At 42.3% G+C, this 26679-nt stretch overlaps 1 protein-coding gene across 3 annotated transcripts in view; it reads left to right on the forward strand.

Moving 5' to 3' along the window:
* Positions 1-7008: 7008 nt before the first annotated feature.
* Positions 7009-26679, forward strand: part of Abcd3 (ATP binding cassette subfamily D member 3) — a 53594-nt gene continuing 33923 nt past the window's right edge. For 2 of the 3 annotated variants that reach the window (XR_007977419.1, XM_052179324.1), the window contains exons 1-2: positions 7009-7435; positions 25704-25740. Coding sequence is in view for 1 of the 3 variants with exons in the window: in XM_052179324.1 (XP_052035284.1) it covers positions 7326-7435; positions 25704-25740 (147 nt within the window). In the remaining 2 variants the exon portion in view is untranslated. Of the gene's footprint in view, positions 7436-7690; positions 7715-25703; positions 25741-26679 lie in introns of those variants that run through there. The other variant, XM_052179325.1, reaches the window with a different exon arrangement.

The raw sequence follows: 26679 nt of genomic DNA on the forward strand, positions 1-26679 counted from the left end.
TTCTTCTTCTCCTCCTCCTCTTTTTCTTCTTCTTCTTCTTCTTCTTCTTCTTCTTCTTCTTCTTCTTCTTCTTCTTCTTCTTCTTCTTCTTCTTCTTCTTCTTCATCTTCTTCTTCTTCCTCCTCCTCCTTCCTCCTCCTCCTCCCCTCCTCCTCTTCCTCCCCTCCTCCTCTTCTTCTCTTCTTCTTCTTCTCCTCCTCCTCCTCTTCCTTCTCCTCCTCCTCCTCCTCTTCCTTCTCCTCCTCCTCCTTCTCCTCCTTCTCTTCCTTCTCCTCCTCTTCCTCCTCCTCCTCCTCCTCATCCTCTTTGTTCTCCTCCTCCTCCCCTTCCTTCTCCTCCTCCTCTTCCTTCTCCTCCTCCTCCTCCTCCTCCTCCTCCTCCTCCTCTTCCTTCTCCTCCTCCTCTTCCTCCTCCTCCTCCTCCTCCTCCTCCTCCTCCTCCTTCCTTTTCTGTTTTTGTTTGGTTGGCTTGGGTTTTGAGTTGAAAGTCACCCTGTTCTAGGCTGGCCCAATTCCCGGGCTCAAGCTTTTCTGTCCCCTCGTCCCACCAAGTAGCTACAACTGTAGGCGTGAGCCACCTTGCCCAGCTGTTTCTTCCTCCTTTTCAGAATCTTTGTGTGTGCATGTGTGTGAGAACCTTTGCTTGCCGTGGCACGCATGCGGAGGTTAGAGAGTCGCCTTGGGGATTGGTCCCTGCCTTCCACCTAGCGAGAGTCAGTTTGTGTTTTTTGTTTTGTTTTGTTTTCTCTTCTCTACTGTCTGTCAGGCTAGCTGGCTGGTGAGTTTCTGGATTTCTCCTGTCTCTATCTCCCATCCGGAAGTAAGAGTGCCCAGATTACAGGCGTGCTTTACCCGGGTCTGGGGATTCAAACTCAGGTCCTCATATGTGTACAACAAGCACTTCACTCATTGAGCCTTTTTCCAGCCTTGCATCATCATCATCATCATCATCATCATCATCATCATCATCATCACCATCATCATCTCCTCAGCCTCCTTCTCTTCCTCCTCCTTTTCCTCCTCCTCCTCTTTCCTTCTTCTTTTAAGTATATGAATCATCTGTCTTCACATATACCTAGAAGAGAGCATCAGATCCCATGACAGATGGCTGCTTGATAAAATGATTTCTTCTTAAATCAGAATATAACAGGACCGTGAGAGTGTCTGCTACTCCGCTCACCCTCAGATGTTCCGTGTCCTCTTCGTTGGCTGAGGACTTCTGTCTTTTCTCCCTAATGACAGTAACCACTAATAGGCCTATAAACATTTTATGACCTACACAAATTGGCTAGTTCAGTATGAGTTAATGTATCGGCACATGTCATCATAAGACAACTTACATGTTTCTTATCTCAAAATGTATCACTATAAAATGCAGTTATAGTGGCAAAACTATGGTTTATAGTTTTAAAAATATACAACAATGAAAATAACAGAGTCCATTGATCTTTGTATACATTTAACTTTAAAGCCACCTGGCATCTCCCCCCCAACCCCCAACCCCCCACCCCGACCCCTGCTGAGGCTGGGGTTGTGGCTCAGTGCTTGCCTCTGGTATGATCCTCAGCATAAACTGAGCTTGGTGGTGCAAGCCTGTAATTCCGGTCCTTCCAAGCCAGGAGGATCAGAGGGTCAAGGTCATCCCCAGCTGCTCAGTAAGTTAAAGGCCAGCCTGGAATGTATGAGACTCTGTTTTTAATTATGCAATTTTCCATTCTGGTGGGTGGTGGTGGAGAACATGGGGGCTGGATAGTGGGCCCATGCCTTATGAAGAGTGTGGAGGAGGACTTCAGCCTGAGGAGGGTATTGTGCCAAGTTCCCTGTCTAGGAAGGAGACCTGACAAGGCTCAGTGAAGAATCCAGTCATGGGTGGTTCACTGCAGCCATTGGGCCCCTTAAAAGAGAACGCTGATATTGAACTGAACGGAGCTGAGCATTATTGAGGTTTTGAAGGATTGTTTGGTTGGATCACTCAGAGAGATGACGGAGCATTGAGTTGCTGGAGGGAGCATTAAGACTGATGTCATTTTGCTCTGTACCTGACCAAGTTCACAATCAAGACGAACTAAGCACGCAAGGGCAGGCCTGGTGAAGTGAGATTACCGTGAGGATTACAGCAAACATCTGGCACCATGAACTGGTTTCCTGGAAAGCCCCTAGCTTAGACTAATTTTTCCCTCTTTAAGATTCATACATAATTTTGATTATACACCCAACACAGCTTTTATGGCATTTCCTTTTTGATTGTGTCTTTGTTCACGTCACTAATCATGAGAGGGTAGGGCTGTTTTATTTACTCGTAGGTGTGTTCTCAATGGCTGACTCATAAGGTAACTTCTTGAGATATCGAATTAGACATTTTTCTTCTTCCTTTTTCTCCTATTTGGAGAACAGGCTTTATACATCATCACCTTCACTGGGGGAAGGCTTGCTACCTTTGTCAAAACTCGAATTCAAAATGAAGTTTGAGATGACACAAAGGATCCTACCAGAGTCTGGAAGGGAGAGCTTTATCTGGAGAGTACACTGAGTTGGAAACAGGAACGTGAGGGAAGAAAGGGTCTGGTAATCTGAGGCAGAAAGAATAATACATTGCAGGAGGAAGTGACTGGGTGTCTGCTTATTTCCTGGGGTGGGAGGTTTGGAAAGGTAGCCCGGACTCTGTCGCAATCCAGCTTCATATGGATGTGAGGATCCTGGAGTTTATCTTGGTGATGAGAAAACGGTAATGGCTGTTCATTTGCATCTCATTATCCTTCACGACAAGTATGCATCACTCTGTGTCATAGACTTTGTGTAAATATTACTACCCTCTCAGACAGCCAGGAGACGGCACAGTCAGTTAAAAAGCTTTCTTCCTACTAATTAACAATATCGCCTACCCCTATACCAATTAAATCCACTCTTGCTATTTCCTTGGCATTGCCTGGACTCAGTTCTCATTACCTTTTACCTAGATATGTCACATGAGTGTGTAAACTGGTGTCAGCCTGATATTTCCTCCTTCAGTCTACCCTTCCTTCTCTCTAAGCATGTTCTGCCCTAAATCAAAGCTGATGTTCTAATCTTCCCCCAAACCTATGCATGATGGAGCCAATACTTATCCTTGCTTGCAGAATAAACCACACCTTGTTAACTTGGCGCTTTATGCCTTCCACAAGTTGACATTTTCTTAGTTAGGGTTTCCATTGCTGTGAAGAGACACTATGGCCAAGGCAACGCCTATAAAGGACAACATCTAATTGGCGCTGGCTTACAGGTTCAGAGGTTCAGTCCACTATCGTCATGGTGGGAAGCACGGCAGTGTCCAGGCAGGCCTGCCGCTGGAGGAGCCCAGAGTCCCACATCTTGTTCCAAAGGCTAACAGGAGAAGACTGTCTCCCACGCGGCTAGGAGCAGGGACTCAAAGCCCATTCCAATGGTGACACACTTCCTCCAACAAGGCCATGCCTCCTAATAGTACCCCTCCCTGGGCCAAGCGCATTCAAACCACAATACTAAGCATTTCAGTGTTCTCCCTCATTCCACACTCCTCTAGCCTCAGCCTTAGCCATCTTCCTCAATCTGCTTTGTTCCCACTACTTCCTCTAAATCTCTTCTGTCCCAGTTTTTTCTTTTTAATAGGGTTGACCTAAATCAATCAGCAGCAAAAAAGATCACACTCCAAATTTAGTTTACTTAACACAGTAAACATGCATTACTTCCACAGCATCTGTGAATCAGGAGTCTAGGAGCATCTCAGTTGTGTGGTGGGATCACTCATGAGAGTGCAGTTTTCTGAAGGTGTCACCAGAGAGAGGTCTGTTTCTCAAGAGACTGACAGTTGGTGTCTGGTTCTCTAAGGCTTCCAGAGCATTCCATGACAACTGGCTTCCTCTGGAGAAAGCAGTCCAGCAGATCAAGGCCAAAGTCTTAATATCAGGATCGTAGTTGAGGGTCACATACTATCAGATCACTCTTTGTACCAGCTCTGAAGTAGCGGAGAGAGACACAGACAAGGACATCAGGAGGCCAGGCTCAGGAGAATAATCGTGAGATTTGGCTGCTACATTTTTACTCGATTCTTTCTTCAATCTCTAACTCCATATGTTCCCTACATCCCCTGTTCTCAGTAGCTCAAATTCTTTAAATGTTGGATAGCCTGGAGACTGCTTAATAAAATCCTACTTTCTCTTTCCTATATTTATTTGGTATGATGAAATGACTCTGAAAATTGCATACCAAATGACATAGAGTTGAAGAACTTTTTTCCCTTCTAAAAATCCTAAACTTCGTTGCTGAGATGTGTGTCACTAAGAAGAGTGGATCCCCTTCTTGTTTGGAGGATTTGAGTAATCTGCATTTGACTTAGAGAAGTGGCCTTGTGCTGCATAATTTTATGTCAGTTTGTCACAAGCTAGAGTCATCTGAGAGGAGGGAATCTCAATTAACAAACCGCCTCCATAAGATCTGTAAGTTTGCTGGGTGGTGGTGGCACACGCCTTTAATCCCAGCACTTGGGAGGCAGAGGCAGGCAGATTTTTGAGTTCTAGGCCAAGCTGGTCTACAGTGTGTTCCAGGACAGCCAGGGCTATCCTGTCTCGAAAAAAACCATAAAAAAAAAAAAATCCATAAGTTCAGGCCTGTAGGGCATTTTAATTAGTGATTGATAGGGGAGGGTCTAGCCCATTGTGGGTGGGGTCATTTCTGGACTGGTGGTCCTGGGTTCTACAAGAAAGCAGGCTGAGCAAGCCAATAAGCAACACTCCTCCGTTGTCTTTGTGTCAGCCTCCTGCCTCCAGGTGCCTTCTCTGTTTGAGTTCCTGTCCTGGAGTCCTGTCCTTCAGTGAGGAACAGCTGATGTGAAGTATAAGTCAAATAAACTCTTTCTTCCCCAATCTGCCTTTTGGCCACGGTGTTTCATCACAGCAATAGAGGTCCAAACTAAGACAGGCTTCAATTTAGAGACCAGGGGTTTATAGACACAATTCTTTGCACTGATTTAAATTTGTGTTTCCAAAGAAATAGAACTTTGAGTCTACTTTTCAACTCAGGATCTGATTTGCTTTGAGCCTCTCAAGCACTACTTCATTTAGAGTTTATACTTCTTCTCTGAGTGCAGACATTTCTTCATCCTTTCTTAGTGATGAGGGCCACAGTCCTTCTCCTGTGTGCTGTTCCTTTTTGCATCAACTTGCTAAAGCTAAGGCTGTTAGACTAATCCTCAGTGGTTTTTATCAGATGGGCACATCAACAACTAGAAAACATTGCAGGTTGTATAACCTACCTAACTACCCCCTTCCTTCCTTCCTTCCTTCCTTCCTTCCTTCCTTCCTTCCTTCCTTCCTTCCTTCCTTCCTTCCTCTTCCTGCTCCTTAGACTCTTCCATGCTTCTTGAGTAAGGGTATTTTTGTAGAATTTTTTGTCAGCGGATTATTCTTCCCTTTTTTTTCATGAATGTTTTGAAATCTATTTTCTTCTTTTTTATTAAGATTTTATTTTATTTTATTTATATAAGTACACTGTCACTGTTTTCAGAAACCTGAAGAGGGCATATGGTCTCATTACATGGTGAACCACCATGTGGTTGCTGGGAATTGAACTCAGGACCGCTGGGAGAGCAGTCAGTGCTCTTAACTGCCGAGTTATCTCTCCAGCCGGAAATCTATTATCTTATTGATGATGTTTTCAATCAGTTTTTAGAAAGTCTCCTTTCATTATTACAAACTCTTCTCCCTCCAAGTTTCCAAGGCTTTTATATTACACCGCAGCTCAGTAGTGAAACAGTGCCCACCCAACTCCCCCAGCTGCTAGCAGACTCCTTTGGCTGTAGCTTTGAAATCATCCTATTTGTCAAGTGTTACTGAAAAGCTCTAGAAAAATTCTAAATTCTCTTATTGGTATTCTCATAGCATGTAGCTCATTTCTCTAATCTGACACTTAAACTCATCCATATTTTTCTTTGTGTTTTTCTTCTGTACCAGCCTCTGGAGAATAAGGGCTTGATTGTTCATACTTGTATTCTCTGTGCCAGGCATACCTAATTACTTAAGGGATTCCCAGGGTAATGGGAAAAATACACAAATGGCATATGGAGGATTTGGTACGGGCTCTATCTTTGAATAACTTAGATTCTGACTGGCTGTTGGGCACCTGTACACAGCACACACCACCGTGTCTGTGAGCACCACTGTGCCATTCTCATAACCATCTAACCATTCACACTGAGAAAACACCTAGGGCACCACTGTTTCTCATTAGTTACTTTTATGCGTGGGCAACACTTAGGTATTTTGTGAGGTTTTATAAGCTTCCTTTCTGACACTTGCTTCTCTACAGTTTCTTAAACTGAAAACAGCCATTCATTAAGTTATTGTGCATGCGCTAGACTAAATGCTAGGGATAACAGTTTCTGCATGATAGGGGCGGGACAGGAGAAGAATGCTGTCATCTGTAAAGCCAGTCTGCTTCTGGGAGTACGGCCAGCATTAACACAACGCACGATTGTTATTTCTGAATGTCCCTTTGCAAAGAACAGCGTTTCTCAAACTTTCTTTGACCAGACCTAACATAAAGAAATACATTTTTTATCGCCATCCTTGTACATATCTACAAAAAAGAATAATTTTTCTTAAAACTCTTTTGTCACACACTCTGAGCTTTTTTCCCCCCCACTACATTATTCTTATTAAGAAATTAATAGAATGGTGGACCCGTCTTCCTAAATCGATTTTTACAGAACTCCTAGAGACCACAATCCATGGCGGCTTGAAATAAGTTATCTAATTGTAGTCTTTTTTTTTTTTTTTCTTGGTCTCCCTTCACTCTTGTAAGTTGTAAATGTTGGCTCTGTGGCGGGGCCGTTCCCCGTCCTCCCCCCCCCCCCCGGTTTCTTTAAGAGGGTGGTGCCGACCCATCCAGGGGATGGCGGAGGGGCAGGGCCCACTGAGTCCGTGGCGCAGGCCTGGCCCGCTCTTCCAGTTCTTGTGAAAGCTAGGGTGTGTGCAAGCGGAGCTCGCAAGGCCGAAGCGGGGGCAGCTCCAGACCGACCCGGAGGACCAGCACTGTCCGCCCGCCGCGTTTCCGGCGAGTCCGCGGGGGTCCGCGCGTGCGCAGAGCGTCCCCCGGGGGAAGAACCTTTCGATCGCCCCGCGCCCGCGCGCGCGCCCGGGAAGCCAAAGTCCGCGGTGGGCTCGGCGCGGCGGCGCGCGCCAGGGGGCGTTCCCGCGCGGCCGGCCCCGCCTTCTCTCGGCGCCGAGCTATCCTCCCAGTCTCCCCCGCGGTTCCTGCACTGAGGTTGTCGCCGGCGCGTCCCCTATCCCGCGGCTCGCTCGCCCTGCCGGTGCCATGGCGGCCTTCAGCAAGTACTTGACGGCGCGGAACTCCTCGCTGGCGGGGGCCGCGTTCCTGCTGCTCTGCCTACTCCACAAGCGGCGTCGCGCCCTCGGCCTGCACGGGTGAGGCTCGCGGCCGCGCCGCCTTCCCGGGCCCGAGCCGGGTGCTCCGGGCGCGCGCCTTGCCCTTCTCTCCAGGTCCCGAGCTGCGCGGGTGCCCGCGGAACCGGGCCAGCGGTCCTCGAGCCCCGGGGCCCTCGGCCCGGCGGCCGCCGCGCTATTCCCAGACGGCGGGAGGGAGGAGGGCGCGCCGCGTCCCTGCGCCCCCTCACCACCTCCCCCTGTATGTCAACTTTATGGGTGCATTCCGGTTTTGCCATCTCATCGCCACGGAACGCTAAGGTTTGCGTTCGGGATGGGCACTTCTCGACTCCGGAGTAGTGGCGGTGGATAGTGGCCAGGGGCGTTCCTGGGGTTTTTCTGGGTCCAGTGGGCACGATTGTCTTCTAACGCGGTGCCCCGTTTTCCGGAATTGGTCAGTGAATGCCCTGACATCTCATTGGGAAAGGTTGAATTGACTCAGCGGTGTGCGGAGGACAAAGTTTCCTCCCACGGCTTTGTAGGTGAAAGGTGAAAGTGTGTTTTGGGTGAAGATCACTTGTTAATTCCACCGTACAGCTTTCTGCCTGCAGAGAATGTTAAAGTTTACTTTGAACTTTTGGGAGATTAGGAAAGAAGAGAGAATTGAGTGCTGCTGGTGGTATTACAGGCACAGTTTTATTTCTTGTTACACATTTGATTTCAGCGAGCCAAAGAGAGGTTACTTCCTAAGCATTGCTGTTAGTCTTTGGATATTTAATATTCAGTCTTAGAATAATGCTTTCAGGCATTTTATTTCATCAACCCTCTGGGCAGGTACTGTTGTCTCCTCCTTTCGATTTGCTCCAACTATCTTATTATTAGAATTTGGCCTAAAATACTAGCAGAGAATTCCAAGTACCCTTTAATGTAGGGTCTTAGCTACTTTATCGGCTTCAGCATTGGCCCCTTTCTTCCTAAATCAGCTTTACAAAATGATATTGCCTCCACACACTAACTTTTCGTCATTTTTAAAAAGAGTTCTTGGGTGGGGGGGCGATTAATACTAAATATTTTTCTGTTAGATTGTGTCCTTTCTGCACTCTCGTTTGGGATTAGAAGTTACCAGTTTTTTGGAGTATGCTGATAAAACATTTAATGCTTCCCTTCACTTTTAATTCCTTGAATTGCAGTCTTCGTAGGGAAGTGTTTCAGTGTCTAGAACAGGCATTTTCATAGGGAAGGAACTTGACTGCTAACAGCTCTGACTGATTTAAAAACAGTTCTCTTTACTGGGACATTGTATACATGCAGAAAACAATATACAGCATAAATGTCAGGTTTGCAAGATTTTTGCAAGTAAAAGACACCTGTGCAATCGATGCCCAGCATGAGCAGCAGAGTATTACCGGCACCCAGAAAACCTCTTACGCCCCTTTCCAGTGACAGTCCAAGCCAACAGCTCTACTGGGAAATAACAGCAGTGGAGGTGACATAGGATAATACAATTTCTCTTCCTAAATAATTGAAGCTGTTCATCTGCCATTCCAAAACTCCTTTTGAGAAGCAGTGTGAACTTTTTGAAGATATAATTACTCAACAGGTAGTTTACTGAGCAAAATAGAGTTGCTAATCTTTCACGTTGGGATGAGTAGCAAAATCTTTGTTTTGGGCATTAGATATTTTGAGAGGTGAAGATGCAGATTATGAACAGATAATATGAAACATACATTATTGCAATAAGATGATTGAACTTACACAAATCACTGTTATATAATTATATATTATATAGGCATATATCTAATAATATTAGAATGTATATTAATATATATTAGATACTGTGTACTTTCATGGCCCTATGCTCATCTTTGAACCCCTCTCTCTGGTTTCATGGTCTGGAGGTTATATCAGTCTGGCCTTCTGTCGCACTGGCCCTTTGGTCACAGAGCTAATTAGTTTTGATGCCTGGCACTCCCCAGAGGGTGAGTGGTCGCTGGGCTTCACTTTGTGCATCTTGTGAATAGTAAGTTTGTCTTAGAATGTATATTCTCTTGGGATTGGACAGCTAACAGAACTCGTAGACGCACTTCAGAGGTTATGTTGCAACACTATTCTAAATATTAGAGTAGATAAAATTCTGATACTTTAAAATTCTGTAAATGTAGCTTTATTACCCTATTAAATCACACACACACACACACACACACACGTTTATTATGGAATATTTTACATATAGACGTAGTAAATAGAATAAAAGAATAATAATCCCCTACTCACTTTACCCATACTGTTTCATCCATCTGTGTGATCCCTACTCCTTTTTATAGGTAAAACTTATATTTATCGAACTGTGCAATTCTTAGTTACTTGTCAAACGAATGGACACACTTGTAAATCCCTGTCTTATGAATTGGGACATTTTCGTCTCCCCAGAAAGTTCCTTTGTATTTCTTTCTAATCATTTCCTACCGCGGTTGTGCTAACTTTTCCCACTTTACTCTTCCTTAAGCAGTGGACTCTTTTACCTCATGGGCAAAAGTCACTAAAACAGGGTTGTTTGTTTAGGTTCTGCTGTTTCCGTGCTACATGCTGTGGAGACAGATCTGTGACATTTAACAATCAGTAAGCCCTCTTAAGGAAAGAGACTTAAACATGAAATGTTAAAGTGGAGATGGTGCAGTAGAGTGAGCGTGCAGGCTCTTTAACACTAGCTTACCTGTGTTAGTGGTGTGGTCCGTGCTTGAGGTTTGTTATTGAGCCACATGCAGTTAACCTGCAGTCTGTTGAGGGCACGACGCTGCCTTTCTTTGGGGTCTGATTGTGCTCTGTGTAGGCTCAGCCCCTCCTCCTCTCTGTTATTTTTTCTTTGGAGACTTAGCACAGGAAAGAGCTTTCTGATAGGTGCTTTCCACCATTTCTAACTCCAGACTGATGTACCCACCCTTTGCTTTCTGACACTAAGATTCCTCTTCTCTAGCACCCGTTTCTTAGTTTTGTGCAGGTCTATTTTCTTGGCCTCTGCTTACATCAGAATCTGAATTTCTAGAGTCTTTGGACTTAGTCAGTGCTTATTTTTCCAGTTTACTTAACCTTTATTTTTTGCTGTACCTACTAGGCCTTGTCCATGCTAGACAAGTAATTTACCACTGAGCTAGGGAGACCTTAAGTGATATTTAAATCTCTCATTTGGATATGTCCCAGGATAGGCAATAAATGTTACAGAGGAGATAAGTGATATAGAACTGTGGAAGAACTTTTTTAAAGAACAGTTGGCGGAAGTTGAAGAAGCAAATAGAGGCCTTATCTTCATAGAAGTCATGAGTGTACCCCAGAGCCTGTAATGTGATTGGAAGAATGGGAAATCAGTAAGGCTTTCCCGAATACAAGGGAAGGGACCAGTCTCCATGCCACAGAATTTTACTATCTAAATAAGTAAGCCATGAAAGACTGAGGAGGGAAGAAAGCAGTTTCCCTTCCCATCAGTGCTTGTGAAACAAAGTTCAGATTTCCCATCCGAGGTTTCAGAGCTTTCCTCCATCTGGTCTCGTCTTACCTGGCTAATCTTGCCTGCCAGTTGCTACTCTGTTCCAAATAGGCCAGTTTCTACACTGTTCTCTGAGCAGGCTCTCCTCAGTCCTGGCTTTAGAGCTTTTATCCACGTGATCAGTCTTATCTGTAATTTCTCTGTCTCCTTTGTTCTCCAGTTCTTTAACATTCTTAAAGGGCTAGAGAAGGGTCACCCTGACTTGAAGTATTGAGCTGCACTTGATGATCTAAGCAACCATGCACGAGTGCCTCGCCTCTGTACTCTGCTTCTCTGGGGGTGATCTAGCTGGGCGTGTCTTGTACACCTTCGCCTTTTGTCCCTTTAAAGCCTTAGTCTATACTTGGTGGTACAGTTTCCTCCCCAGATCTTTCTGCAGTTTCAGGAGCACATAGTTCTCTGACTCAGATCTTTGCTTCTGCTTTGTTTTGGGTCCCACCCGCTTCATCCTTTGAGCCTGTCTCATGTGTGTGTTGCTTTCTCTGCATCTAAGCCTGATCCCCAAAATAGCTATAATAGAAAAGTTCTGTTAGAAAGTTAGTAGAATTAGTAGCAAAGATTGCATCTCAGCTTAGTAGATATCTTAAGATTTTCTTACTTAGGACCTTTCTTGTATCTCCGCACTACTGGAAACTTCTTTGCCATTCCCCCACCTGAGGCCTAGACCTGAGCCAGGCCCTGCTGTAGCTCTGCATGCCCTCCTACCTAGCAGTTACTTCTTGCACCCCTCCCACTAACCCTTGGCAACTGTCCTGCAGACTAAATTGTCCTTTCCTTATTTCTGGCCGGCTTCACCTTTCTTTTACGAGTTCACTGAGGGTTCTGTGTGAGTCTAAGGCATGTGGGGGACTGGGTCTGGATCACACCCTTAGAGGGAACCGCTGAGCAGAGCTGTGTGGTTGGCCTTACTTGGGTTTCTAGAATAAAAGGAGATGCTTACAGGAAGCATACATTAAAAAAGCATTAAAAAAGCATAAAGCAGCAGCAGCAGCAACAGCAGCAGCTGTGTAGTGAGCCCAGTTGTAGTACCTCAGATGAGGGTTGTGAGAAGTGTGCCTGTGGTAGAAGCGGTCCAGTCAGTTGCCATTCTCAGGTTTTGGTCCGTTAGCCTCTGTGGGCAGTGCTCTGTGTCAGTGCACTCGCCTGTGCCGTTGCCTGCTTGGCATGTTGTTTCTGTGGCTGTCACACTGCTGTCACACTTGCTCCTCTTCAGTCACTGAGGGTTAGCTGACAGTTAGGCCTGTTGCCGTCCAGTTTCAGGAGCATCCTTTGCGAGCCTTCCTTCCCGGCTATACTTCTCTCCTTAGCGCTCACTATCACCAGCCTGCTGCACATTGTACTTATATATCTTGTTTACTGTAGGTCTGTGCTGCTGGGATGTCATTATGCTCCACAAAGGAAGAAATTTTTCTGTTTTGTTCATGGGTATAGTCCTAGTGTGTTGATTGGGTTTGACAAATTGTTCTCAGAAAATAATATTTAGTGATTGTACCACTGAGATGCTGATTTCTTAGCGCATGGTTACTGTTAATTTAAACAGTATAACTTTCTTGTTCTAACCCTAACCCTAGCCTTTTGGGAACTAGACCTCTTATGCCTTCTATTTGTAAGTTCAGAAACAATATAAGTGATAGAGTTAATGTATGATTTTTAAAAACCAACTTTTGACAGTTAAGGAGTAGAAATTAATATTAAAGATAAACTAAAAATTACTGATATGACCATAAATATAATAAACATGGCTTTATTTTTGCTTACTCTGTATTTATATGCCCTTTACAGTTATAATGACATGTTTTGCTATTTTCATTTAAGGCAAAATCCTGTTTTTCTTTAAGACCTTTATGATTATAGTTTTATGGCTTTATCATATTTTACTTTACCTTTTCTTGTAGTGTATTTTCACTGTGAAAGATTTGTTTTTTCTTGTAGTGCTGGGAATGGAATCCAGAGCCTTTCTTGTGCTAACGGGTTCTACAACTGATCCATCTCTATGAATTTTTATCGATAGTATTGTATATTTTTGTTTCTTTGAACTAAATTGTGGAAATAGGATTAATAAATGCAAGTCTATGGATGTCTTTATCATGATGGAAGGGGTGTGGACATTCTAAATCACACAAATTGATGTGACTTTTTAAAATGAGTCATGCATAATGGAAATGCTATGAATTCGTGTTAGTATAATTTACCATTATTGAGGGATTTTTCTCTTTTAGAGGTACAAAATAATATTGAAAAGTCAGTTTACATGTGTTTCATAGATTGGCAAGAATGAGGTTTTGTTTATTTTCATTCTGCAGCAGCATCTTGGCCATGAAGTAGCTTGGCATAGTTAAGGAGATGGCCTCTGGGGTTGGGGAAGGGTTCATAGGTTTAGTCAGCCATGCCTCCTTAGATCTGTGACTTCTTATAAGTTTCCACACCTCTTTGAGCCTCAGAAGAATAGGGATAAAAGTGTTTATTTAAGCCGTCAGTTATGTGAAGATTGAGTAAGAAAACATCTTAATCCAGTGCTCAACTCAGAAGCTATCATTGTGCCTACCAAAAGAAAACTAAAAAGATAACAAAATATCCCTTTGTTAACTTCCTAGAAATTATTGAGGCTTCTTAAAAATGTGTCTCAAGTGTATCAATGAAAATGTCCTTAAATAGTTTTTAAGTTGGCAAATCCATTTACTTTTAGGGAATTACATTGGTTTTAGAGACATAGTTTCAGGCCTTACATGTTTCCAGTTGGCATCTCCTAAATAGGATACTCTGTATTTCTCCACCTGATAAAAAGATGGCCTAAACTCATAGTATCCAAAATGTGGTCTTGCAGGTGCAGAATAGAACTATGACCTCCTTTGTAGACTATAAGCTTTAGTTAAAATAGCATGAAGTTGCATTCATTTTTATGACAACCAAATAGTTTTCACTGTCTACCATTTTCAAGTTGTTCCTTTGTTGTCACTACTGTTTTTGAACCTTGAGTATTGGTTGGGGATACACATCCTCTTTGGTGTATTACTGTTGGGGGAAATATTAAAAAAATGAACCTGCCAACTCCCCACCCCCCCTGCTTCTCTCAAACCAGGACACTGGGCCCCCACTGGGTGCTCTCAACTCAACAGTATCTCTGCCTGCCAACTCTTCAGGGGCCCCTCATCCCCACCCTAAGTTCCTCTCACTACCATACAACGCCCCACGCCACCCCATGGTCAACTATCACAACACCCAATTACCCAGCAGAATTAAAACTCTTAAAGCTTGTAGTTAATCAGATTTATGTATCAACAAAATCACAATTTACAAGATGCCAATACAATAATTTCAGAGCCAATTGATAATGATAAAAGCTTTATCCCAATTATTCTAACCTTATGATATCATAACTGTGGCTGGTTCAAGCCACGCTGGTTCCAGTCCACCTCCATTCTCCTTCCCCCTTCTCCACGAGACCCTCCATCTCTCCCACGCTTAGCTCCGCCTCCCTTTTCCCTGCCCAGTCACAGACTTCTTGCTTCCCTAATGCGATTGGACAGGGAAAATCCTGCAACATATCACACCATCTAAAACTTTTGATCCTTTAGTATTTGTTCTGTATATTTTCCTCATAAATTAAAAAAAAAATCCGATTAGAGTAAGTATAGGTAAGTCATAACCTTTTTGTTACTAGATATTCTTTGAGAATTGTTTTGGCTCTTGTAACTTCTGGTGACAGACCTGTTGTTTCTTACTGAGTGAGCAGAGTCTTTTAGAATAATTCTATTAGAACTGGAGGGCAGGTTCTTTCTGTCTGGGTCATGGAGCTGTCAGCATGAGGCCCAGAGCCAGAGGTTCCTTTTACATTACAGAAGCAGGAGAGACCCTGGTCTAGTCTAACTGTTAGTGCTAGAGTTGCCACCATCACTTCAGAGACCAGACTGACTCTAGTCTGACAGGTAAACTCATTTAATCCTAACATTTACTATGTTCTCAGGCCATACTATACCTTTAGAGAAATGCATTATAATACTGTCTCAGGATCCACACATCTAGGGCCTGACAAGTATTTTCCACCTCTAATCTTTCAGAGTAGAATACACACTGTAGCCATGTGGGAGGAAAAAAAATACATTTTTTGAGTTATATATAGCAGTTACATTCAAATTTATTCAAAATGTTATTTCTGTATTTCTTTTGTAAAGTTATAAGGACTGTTAGAGGTTGTTTAAAATGGAATTTGTACTGTGTCCCAGGGCATTGGACCCTTGGTTAAGAAAAATCAAACCATTCTTACTAGAGTCACTTTGGTTGTAGGCGTCCGTGCCAGCAGGTAAGCATAAGGACATAGTACTTGGACTGTTGCCTGTGTTCTCGAGTGGACACTGTAACACCTTATGGTATTTGGTTAGGAACAACTTGAATGTTTTGTTTTGATTTTGTTTTGCTAATTTTTTGAGATAGGATCTCATCTAGCCCAGGTTGGCTTTGAATCTAGGTAGCTGAGGATGACCTAGAACTTTTGATTTCTTGTCTCTGTCTCCTAAATTTTAGGATTACTGGCATATGTTACTATGGTTTTGTACTTTTTTAAAAAAAATAACATGTCTTAACCTTTTGCTACTATAGCAAACATGAGTGAATGCAATGGAATATATATATAAATGGCAAACGAAGCTCGTCAGAGCATCGTCAGAGCATGATGCCCATAGACAGGTGTAGCAGCCGCAGCACCGCACTGGCAGCACAAGGCAGACATTAAAGCCGACTGTGTGATTTACTGCACGTGTAAGTTACCTTGATGACGTCCTCGTTTTAGTCTTAAGTCATGCATAATGTTTTTTTTCAGACCACAATTTAATATACTTATTATTTATTCACATATTTTGAGACAAGATCTTACGGAACCCAGGCTGGCTTTGAACTCAGCTGTGCCATTAAGGATGACCTCAGTTCTTGAGCCTCTGCCTCCCATTTCTCAGGTGTTGAGATTGCAGGCACGCACTGTCAGCCCTATTGGGACGTGTCATGTCTGTTGGCATTAACACATTGATGCAGTGTGGAATGACGCAGCTTCTCAGGCCTGTAATGGCTTAGCTGCTGTGCTGTGTTTATTTGCCATCCACTGTATGCTCTCATTTAAAATGTCTGTGAAACTTAAGCCTGTGAAGTAAGGAACACGGTGTCTCTAAAGAAGAAAGTAATTATTTTAATGTAGTAAATAGCACTAGACTAGACATGGGAATAGTTTTAAAATTTTCTTTTAATGCTTCATTATCTCAAATATTAACCATTTTTGAATAACTAAAAGTTTTAATACACTTTAATTTTGAATACTAAACAAGAAAAGGAAAAAGCACCTATCATTTATCTGTTACATTACATTTCATTGATCCTAAAACTATTTTGTTTTACATTACAGCAAAAATACTATGTATCAGCTTATATGGAGGACTCTAAATTCAGACTTATTACTGTTCTTCAGTATATCATAAGCTTAGGAAAACAAATACTTGTAATAGCATCATGTCTTTTCCTCATTCCAGACCAAAGGTTGGAGATCAGTAGGTGGATGTAAACCAGCTTCTCAAAGGATACTGAGACTTTGTCCTCTTCCTGAGAATTGAGAGCTATGGGCCTGCTCTGAACCTTAGCATGTGAGAATATAGTGATGGAGCAAGACACTGACGCTAACCCTGGCCCTCACGCCCCAGCATACCACTGCACCCACACATTCACACACATGTAAATGTATCACACATGCATACATGCAATAAGAAAAAAGACCTTTCAAGAAGAGCCATGCAATGTAACATTTCAATACCATCTTTCTTTTCCTTTTTTTGAAGATAATTTTGTAATTATATTTATGTACAGAAAACATAGTGTACATTTAACCCAATTAATGGCAAGTTCTTTAGCTTTTGTCTTTTCCAGCGTGGCATCGTGAGCCACAGACTTAGGACCCAGGACGTTGCCTCCCCAGTGGTGGCGGATCTGACATTATAATTGGTCCTAATAGCTTCCACCAGCGTAGCCAGAGCACCTTGTCTTCCGAGTTAACCTGTGTGAAGGCAACAGTGGTGCGTGTCTTCCTGTGGACGCCCAGGACGTCCTGCCTGCACGCCCATCTTTCCACACAGGGCAGGCAGGAAAACCACCAGCTCAATGGGGTCTACACCATGGGCCATCACCACCAGCTGAACCTTCTTGTTCTCCACTGAGGTGGTGACTGTGGTGACTCCTGCTCGGAGGACAGGCGGTCTCTCAGTTGGGACGTCCCCTTTGCCAGCGGCTTTCTTCTCAGCATGACCCAGTAGCCATTGCTTCTTCTCCTGCTTTGTCTCTGGCCTGTACTTGTGGGCAAGCTTAAGCAGCTGGGTCGCTGTTTGCCTGTCCAGGGCCTGGGTGGACTGGTTAATGGCAGGGGGGACTTTGCGTGGCTCATAGAGGATGGCTCTTTGCCGCTGCAGCCTGATGCAGCGGGGCCATTTGACGAAGCGTGTTAGGTCTCTTTTGGGCTGGATGTCCTGCTCAATGCCTTTTAAAGTTCTTTTTTAAAGTTTTTTAAAGTTCTTGGGCCTTTTCTCAAAGGATTGACCACCTTTTTTGGCCTCCTATTTCTTGACAATGGGGGCTGGGGCCACCTTCTTCCCCCGGGCCTTCTTTCCTTTGGGCATCTTGCTGGGCTGGAGGAGCGAGAAAGCTCAATGTCACTTTCCTAGTTCAGTCTCAAGCACTCCTACGAAAAAGTCCTAATATTATAGTTCGAATACCATGCTCTGTTTACCTGTGTCTAGAACTATATTGAATTAAGAACTAGATTTAAGGTATTTTCAATCATAGGATTCCCTTGACTTTTTCTATCAGTTATGCCCTAGATAGGCAGGCTGTTTAGAGCGAGAGAGATGGAGGTGGGAGAAACCAGTGTAGAATAAATGGTAGCATATAATTTTGTGTTTGGTATGGGTTCAAAAAATAGCTATCTCCCTTGGAGAAAGTGGGATCAGTATGGGGTAAAATATAAAATTTACCCAGTGCATTCTGTTGAATGTTGTTTCTTAATAGGATAGACAGTGAGCTTCTCACTTTGAATGAATATTATTTCTAAGACTAATCTTGTGGAAGTACAAATAATAGAAAATCTACACAACCTAAGAATTCCTAGATCTGTTAGGAGTGTGGTCTTTTGGGAGAGAACTTGGAGTTAGGGAGACTCATTTCATATGCTTATTAATATGGGTGCATTTCACCTTTGGGCCCAATCTTAATTTCTTCTACTTGTGGGATCAAAGGTGTTCCAAGTGTGGAGAACAGCTTGAGCAAAGACACTGAGCAAGGGCTAGTAGGGACATGAAGATTGGAGATAGTGCCATAAACTTTAGATTTTAGAGAACAGAAATCACGCCTCTAAGATGACCGAATGGCCTTTCTTGAGCACCAAGAAGAGTGGAGCTTGATCTGTGAATCCATAAGGAAAAACATGTTTTATGTTAGATTCTTTGTCGTCAATAAGTCAAGTCTGTTTACTGACTAAAATATGGGGATATACTGTTCACTTTATAGGAATATATTGTTAGAAAACTTGGCATCAGTGTTACGAAATGTAGCTATTATTGGTAGCATTTGACTTTTTAGATTTTATACTTTTGGCCTCAGTTGTCTTCTAGATCTTAGAAGTCAGACAGTGTTAATGGAGAGAAAAACTTGAGAATTTTATTGAGTTGACTTGTGTATTGGCTGTGTGTTTTTAAGCACTTTAGCCATCAGTGAAAGTGGTTTGTGTCCAGGGAGTTGTCTAGAATTCTGACTTTATTTGCAATGAAATACAAATAGCTGAATTCCTTGGGAAAGTGCTAGGTGGTAGGAGGAAGTGAATGCGGCAGTTAGTTGAGCTCTGTTTTGAAATGGTGCTTATCAAAAACAATCATGTCCCGTGGGTCTCAGGAAAATCTAGTGTCCTTGTTCCCTCAGATGTCTTGTTGAGGAAGCTGCTCGCTCATTCACTTGTCCTGTCCCCTTGCCACCCTTCCTGGAGTTAACCACTTGTGTATCTGGTCACTTAGACTTATTTCTTCCTCATAGACAGATTTCAAAAGTCTTGGTCTGAAACTAAATTTAAAGGAGAAAACAAAATGCAAGTTTAGAAAGTATCTACCGTATGCCAGGCAGTGTTAGGCATCAGTGATATGGAGATGAACAGGACAGGACCCTGTTCTCACAGTGAGGGGCAAATGCGTTGTGGATGAGGGCAGCAGATACTTGATATTTTCTCCTTGAAAGGAAAAATCGGGCAGAGAAGACTTCTAACTAAGATAGTGTTGCTGGATAGTTTGTGATCCTGACTGGCACAGTTTAAAACTGAAGGGCGATATATTAATCACTTTATAGCACACAGGAGGAAGGACCAATCTGACCTTTAACCCAAGAAGTTAAACACAAGATGGCTGTGAGTGGCCATGTGGGGCCAGAGCCCCTCAGTACCAAGTGCTCTCAACAGCAAGCCTTCTCTGCGGCTCTGATTTGTTTTTTGAAATAAGTTCTCATTATGTAACCCAGGCTGGCCTGGAACTCATGGCCTTGCTTCAGCCTGGGATACAGATGTGTGCCATGATGCTTGCCGAGGAGACTCCTTTTAAGCAGCAGCAGTGACGTGTAAAGACACAGGACAGTGTGCGAGCACTTTATAAGTGGGATATGGTAGACACTGCCCCCTCACAGTTGAGCCTGTTGGCTTTAGTGTGTCTTCAGCATGCAGAGTCTGTGCCCAGTAGCAGATGAGCCTGGTGGGCGGAGCCAGGGCCTGAGCTGCCTAATGCCACACTGTAGAATTTGGACTTGGTCTGAAAACTGGGCTTGCTTTAAAAGCTTTAGTTACAGACTATACATCCTCATGGTATAAAATTAAAAAAATAAAACCCAGAACTACTGACAGGATAAGAACAATCTAGTTTTTGTTATGTTTTAGTAGCGTTGCTTTACACGAAGCAAATGTAATACTTTATAATGCTTTATGCTCAGTAACTGTTACAGCTTTGAGGTTGTCTGTTCTTTGTGGATTTTCCTTAAATCTTTGAGTGTGATGCTTTTTCTTGGGATGGGATGGGTAGGGGGTGTTATCTGACAATTTACTCAGTGTCTCATCTTTCCAATCCCTTACTGTTTTTTTCTTTATCTCCCTCTTGATTAGGTAATCAGTTTTGAAAATTTATGTTTTTCTAGGAAATTAGACATTTCATCCAAGTTTTTAAATTATAAGATATCCAGAGACAAAGACTCCTTGTTTTAAAATTGTAATCATTTTTTTTGTCTTGTGCTTTTGTATTCCTTTTACTTTTTTAATTTTGAGGGCGGGCCTCACTATGAACCCCAGGCTGGCTTCCTGGGCTTGCCTCAGTCTCATGGCCTTGGGATTAAAAGGCAGGCACAGCCTTACCTCACTGTTAGTACTAGATTACCAGGGGCTTCATTTTCTGAAGAACTAACTCTTGGATATTTATTGCTTAAGGTTGACAGGTTTTCTGCGGATTGTACATTAGGTTAAATGAGATTACTATAAGATACGTGCTCTAAACAGAGAATGGTGTAGAAACTTGGAGGAAGAAAGTCATGGGGAGAGCCATTGGCAGTGGACATGAGGGCACAGGAGAGCTGATTTGGGGGCGGGCATGGGAGTACAGGCACGTCTTCAGAATTCTGACTATTTTCTTGGATTATATACCCACAAGGAGAATTGCTGGATCATATGGTAAGAATTCCACTTTTAAATTGTGAGGAATTTGTGTTTTCTTTTTAATAACGTAGGTTATGTTCTTACTAGCTGTACAAGAAGTCCCCCTTTCTCTTCATCTTTGCCAACATTGCTATCTTTTGTGTATTTGGTAATAGTGATCCTATTAGGTGTTAGGTATATTTCATTGTAACTGTTAAAAAGTATATATTCATTCTTTTTTTATTTCTGTGTGTACCTGTGTGAGCTTTTGTATACCATGCTTGTGCAGGTAAAGGGGGAAGCCGTAGGTGGTGGGGTTACAGGTTGTTGTGAGCCATCTGATGTGGACTCTGAGGGTAAACGTGGGCCTTTGAAAGAGCAGTAAATCCTTTCAAGTGCTGGGTCCTTCCTCTAGCTCTCAGTGTAGGTTTTATTAGGATTCTGTTGATAATAAAGTTGAACATGTTTTGATGTGTCCATTAGCACTAATACATCTTTTGAGTATTGGCTGTTGCTAATTTTTGAATTATTTGTTTTCTTGCCTTTTTAAAACATTCTTTATGTTTTGAATGCCAACTCCTTACTAAATGAATGGTTGCAAATATTTTCTCTCATTCTGATACCACTTCTGCATTGAAACAGTTCTATAGTTTATAATCTGTTTTAGACAATCCTATAATATATACACTTAAATTATTAATAATAACCCCAAGTACTGTTTTTTAAAGATTTATATATTTTTATTTCATGTGGTTTTACATTTTATATTTTATAGTTATATTTTATAAGTGTTTTGCATGAATGTTTATAAGTGTTCTACATGTGTGCCTTGTCCCCATGAAGGCCAGAAGAGGGCACTATATCCCTTGGAACTAGAGTTAGGTTTTGAGCCATGGAGTGGGTGTTGGGAACTGAACCTGTGTCTTCTGCAAGACAGCTCTTAACTGCTGATCTCTCTCTCCAGCCCCAGCTTGAGCACTTTTCAGAATGAAACATCTGGGCAGTGGTTGCACACACCTTTAATGAGAGCACTTAAGAGGCAGATGCAGGCAGATTTCTGTGAGCTCGGGGCGAGCCTGCTCTACAGAGTGAGTTCCAGAACAGCTAGGGCTACGCAAAGAAACCTTGTCATGAAACAAACAAACAAAATAAAACAAGAAACAAACAGACAAACAAAAAACCCTTAAAAACCATCGTTTGACTTAGACTTAGGTTTGTCTTTTTTTTTTTTTCTCAGTCTTGTGTGTCTTGATGCTGAAAATGAAATGTGCAGATTGATTGAACACAGTGTAGCCTTGGCAGAAGAGGGTTGCATGCATATGGCCCTTGCGTATACATGACTCGGAGCTGCGCATCACAGATGCCCTCTCAAGAGTGTCTTGTTGCCTTCCTCTGAGCAGTGTGTGTACAGCCCTTCTGCCTATGTTTAGAGTCTGCTTCAGACATGTGAATCCCCAGGTCTTAACAAGAGCAGCACACATTTGGATAAGCCTGAGCAATGTGCAAGTATGAAGACATTTCCGTTCATCACACAGCAGTCTTTACAATACTTACTTAGAGCATGTCTTAGATTTTTCTTTACTGCTGACCAAGACAACTTTGAACAAGTGTTCAAATACTCTGAACTATAGGGAATGAGTCTCATTCAGACCACCACAGAAAATCTCTCTGATTAGCTTAGTGTTTGATCTGTTGGAGTTCTGCGTAAACTTGCTTTCCTCCTTCTGTTCATGGATGCAGAGTCCGTATTCCAAGAATGCTATACTTTTAACTCCAGAGAAACCAACCTCACTAAGTGCTCATCTCATCAGACGTCTGTACTGGAAGGAAATTCACGGAACAGGAAAGTAAAATGTGCTTAGTGTTTTGTTGAAGGGGCACAGGATAGTCCAGTGTGTTATAAACAGGGTGTAAGCCAGGCTGATGATGCTGTGTAGAGTAGGGACACACACTATTACTCAGACCATGAACCTGAGCTGCTGTTTCCAGGTCACTTTCCTCACTTGTAATGTGGGTTTGACAGATTCTTCTCCTTTAGATAGCTAGCTTAGATGTGGTTACTCATGTGATAGAGGGCGCGGATTCTGAGCGTGTGAGAGGACACAAAGTAGAAAGGTTTTTCTAGTGTGATAGCTAATCTCATTTGTCAGCATGACTGGTAGAGAAACACTCCTAGAGTCGATGCAGTACTGGACTGTGTGTGAGGGCATTTCTAGAGGAGATTCACTAATTGGGTGGACCTGCCTTGAAGCACACCTTCCACACTGGGAGCTTCGAGGAGGTAAAGGGACAGAAGGCAGCTACTGCCTTACCCTCTCATGGTCTTCATGCTGCATACTGCTCTGCTGTCGGGGTAGACTGTAGCCTCTGAAACTGAGACAAAAGAAACCTTCCCTGGAGTGTTGTAGAGGTATTTAATCCCAATCCAGAGTTTCTAGCCTGCCTTGATCATTCAGTTCCCAGATAAAGGACACAGACAACCTTTATATTTATAATAAGCCTTAAATAGCACAAGGGCTAGGCAGATATCTAACTTCATGCTATTAGAATCTACTTTCTTTTTTTTTTTTTTAAGATTTATTTATTATTATATGTAAGTACACTGTAGCTGTCTTTGTTTGTTTGTTTGTTTGTTTGGATTTGGTTTTTTTGAGACAGGGTTTCTCTGTGTAGCCCTGGCTGTCCTGGAACTCACTCTGTAGACCAGGCTGGCCTCGAACTCAGAAATCTGCCTGCCTCTGCCCTCCCAGAGTGCTGGGATTACAGGCGTGCGCCACCACTGCCTGTCTTAGAATCTACTTTCTAATGATAACCCCAAGTTATTACTTAATTGGCCAGTCCTCAGGACCATGTTTTTGTGTCTCACCTAACCCATGGGGACTTTCTTTTCCTCTTCCACCTTTCTCCCCTCTTGGTTCTCTTCTGACTGATGCCCAAGCCTGGGAAGCCTAAAACAACCCCCAACCACCCCATATCTCTTCTGCCTAGCTATTGGCTGACAGCATCTTTATCTACCAATCAGAAATAACTTGGGGGCAAGGTTACTTAGCTCACTTGGGTCTACTGCAGACTCTCTCATCTCGAGGGGCTGCAGTTAGCATTAGAATACACAGTAGAAGACCAAACCTCAACTCTTGCGTCCTGCTTCCCACCCCCAGGGTATTTTAAACACGCGCAGCTCTGTGTCACCTTATTAAAATCCCATTGGCCACAGCTAATGTGGCCAAGCTTTGGTTCAAGATTGGACAGGGAGATTTTCATCATTCTGTGGGAAGACTTACAGAAAAAAGTATACATGATATGTGGGAGTTAACACATGCACATCTACATGCGCGCGCGCACACACACAATGCCATCTGTTCATAATGCTAGTAACCTAACATTTAATGAATCTTTTCTTTAAACAATACTTAGTATAAATTAAACATCTCTGCCCTGAAATTATCTGAAATAATGAAACCTTTGAGCACCCTGGGATTTTGCACCTGGTAAAATGTATATAGCAGATATTCCAAATTTTGAAAAACTATGAAAATCTGAAACACTTCTGGGCCCAAGCATTTTATGTAGCGGGCACTCAACCTGTAAAGAGGCACATGAACTATTCTTTTTTTTTCTTCACATTTCTGGTTTTGTTATTGTTTTAAAAGGTACACATTATGTAATCCATGTTAAAATAAATTAAATCTACAGCATTAATTCATCAAAATGATCACAACTGTATAAGGTTAATTAACTGCATACATTTTTCTGCTGTCCTTTGCAAGCTTATTTTAAAACACATTGCACTTGAGAATTTCAAAAGATCATATAAAACACCATTTACAGTTTATTAATACGCTTATGAGAATCAAAGTATAGGGACTTTTTTTTGTTTGCATACAACTAGGACTTTGGTCTGATTACCTTATGGCACATAACTCAATCAGATTGAGTTCTGAGTTAACATTCAAAGCCTAAAACTTCATTTTCTGTTTATATTTATTCAACATGGAATTTGCAGAACTTCAAAGGTAACTCTTAAGTCTAAATACTTATGGAAAGCTAAATAACTTTTGTGCTTGCTCTTCTGAAATTTCAGGCTTGTTACTACATTCTAACCTTTTTAAGAACACAAACACTGAAGATAATAGACTTCATTTTAGTGACAATTTGAATAAATGTCCAATATTCTGTAAAGAATATTACATTTGATCATTTACTGGTCATTTCAGTGCTATTTCTTTCATTGACATTTTGAAAGTGCAATTTAATGTTTGTAGTAGCTTTCAAAGAGCAAATTTGAAAGACATCATACAAGCAAAAATAGTGTTTGGAAAGGTAATGCAGAGTGGCAGGTGCGCTCTGTTCCCTTGAGAAAACTGCATTTTGGGTCCATCAGCAACCTGCTAACTATGGTCCAGTCCAAAGAGCAAATTTGAAAGACATCATACAAGCAAAAATAGTGTTTGGAAGGTAATGCAGAGTGGCAGGTGCGCTCTGTTCCCTTGAGAAAACTGCATTCTGGGTCCATCAGCAACCTGCTAAGTATGGTCCAGTGGCTTCTTTCCTAGAGAAAGTCTGTAGCCAGTACTCACAAGCTCATTATTTAGTCCTGAGAGGATATTTCCCTCACTAAGGAATTGCACTGTGAGTGTTGTAGGTTTGCTGGGTCCTTCTGAATGATCAAATTTTGCTCTGAGGGATCCAGAACCTTCTCTCTTGAACCCAGACGGGCTGCCTCGAGGAGAAAAACAACACAGACTTGGTTCAGGAATAATGGTAACTCAGTCTCTGGGCGTAACAACTAAAACCTAATCTTGTAAGACTTATTAAAATCTGATTCCTCTGGTGGTGAATCCTTGAGATCCGCCATGATACTAGGAAACTCTAGCAGTTACATCTTGCCCCTCTGCTGTCCTGGTTCCAAAAGGATATGAACTATTCTTAATGGGTGAATTTTGCCACTTGGTTATGAAAAAGGAAAATAACCATTTGGAGAATTTTATGTTTTTTGACATCTTAGAATAACTTTAATTATAGAAGCATATAACAAATAAAGTAAAGCTTGCTTATTTATTTATTTATTTATTTATTTATTTATTTTGCAGTAAGAAAAGTGGAAAACCGCCATTACAGAATAATGAGGTAAAATTTTCGAATGACCTACTTTGGGGGGTGATTTGCATTTAATCAGTTTTGTTGGGTAAAATAGAATTTTAGAGTTAGAACACAAGTTTTAAAATCTCACTTCCATTTGACTACATACAGGAATTCTCTGTCTTGCCTAGTGTCTTCTGGTATTACTTGTATCTGTTCATTGAAAACAGTCTTCTGAGGAGACAGTTACTAACTCTGCTAGGTTTAGCCCGTGATGATGTGCTGCCCATGTTGCCTTGTCTTCTCCCTTTTACTGAGACAGGATCTCACTATGTGTACAGTCTAAGCTGGCCTTCAACCCTTTTCCTCCTGCCTTAGCCTCCTTATGCAGGCTTTAACATGTGTACGACTGTGAATAGAAATGTTTTCTTTAAATATTTATGATATCATATCGTTTTTATCTTTTAAAATTTTTGTATACATGCCTCTGGACCTATCCTAGCATTTCTTTAGACATTGTTCTTAAAATAGAGTGTAGTTACCCAAAGGAGGTTTTTGTTTTGTTTTTTTTTATTCGATATATTTTTTATTTACATTTCAAATGATTTCCCCTTTTCTGGTCCCCCATTCCCCGAAAGTCACATAAGCCCCCTTCCCTCCCTCTGTTCTCCCACCCATCCCTTCCCACTTCCCTGTTCTGGATTTGTCTTATACTGCTACACTGGGTCTTTCCAGAACTAGGGGCCACTCCTCCGTTCTTCTTGTACCTCATTTGAAGTGTGGATTATGTTTTGCATATTCCAGTTTTCCAAGCTAATATCCACTTATTAGTGAGTGCATACCATGATTGATCTTTTGAGACTGGGTTACCTCACTTAGTATGATGTTCTCCAGCTCCATCCATTTGCCTAAGAATTTCATGCAAAGGAGGTTTTTAACTACAATAAAGTACATCAACAGTGTTAAATTAGTTGATGTGAACACCAT

This window comes from Apodemus sylvaticus, chromosome 4 (assembly GCF_947179515.1).
Source record: "Apodemus sylvaticus chromosome 4, mApoSyl1.1, whole genome shotgun sequence".
Taxonomy (NCBI): Eukaryota; Metazoa; Chordata; class Mammalia; order Rodentia; family Muridae; genus Apodemus; species Apodemus sylvaticus.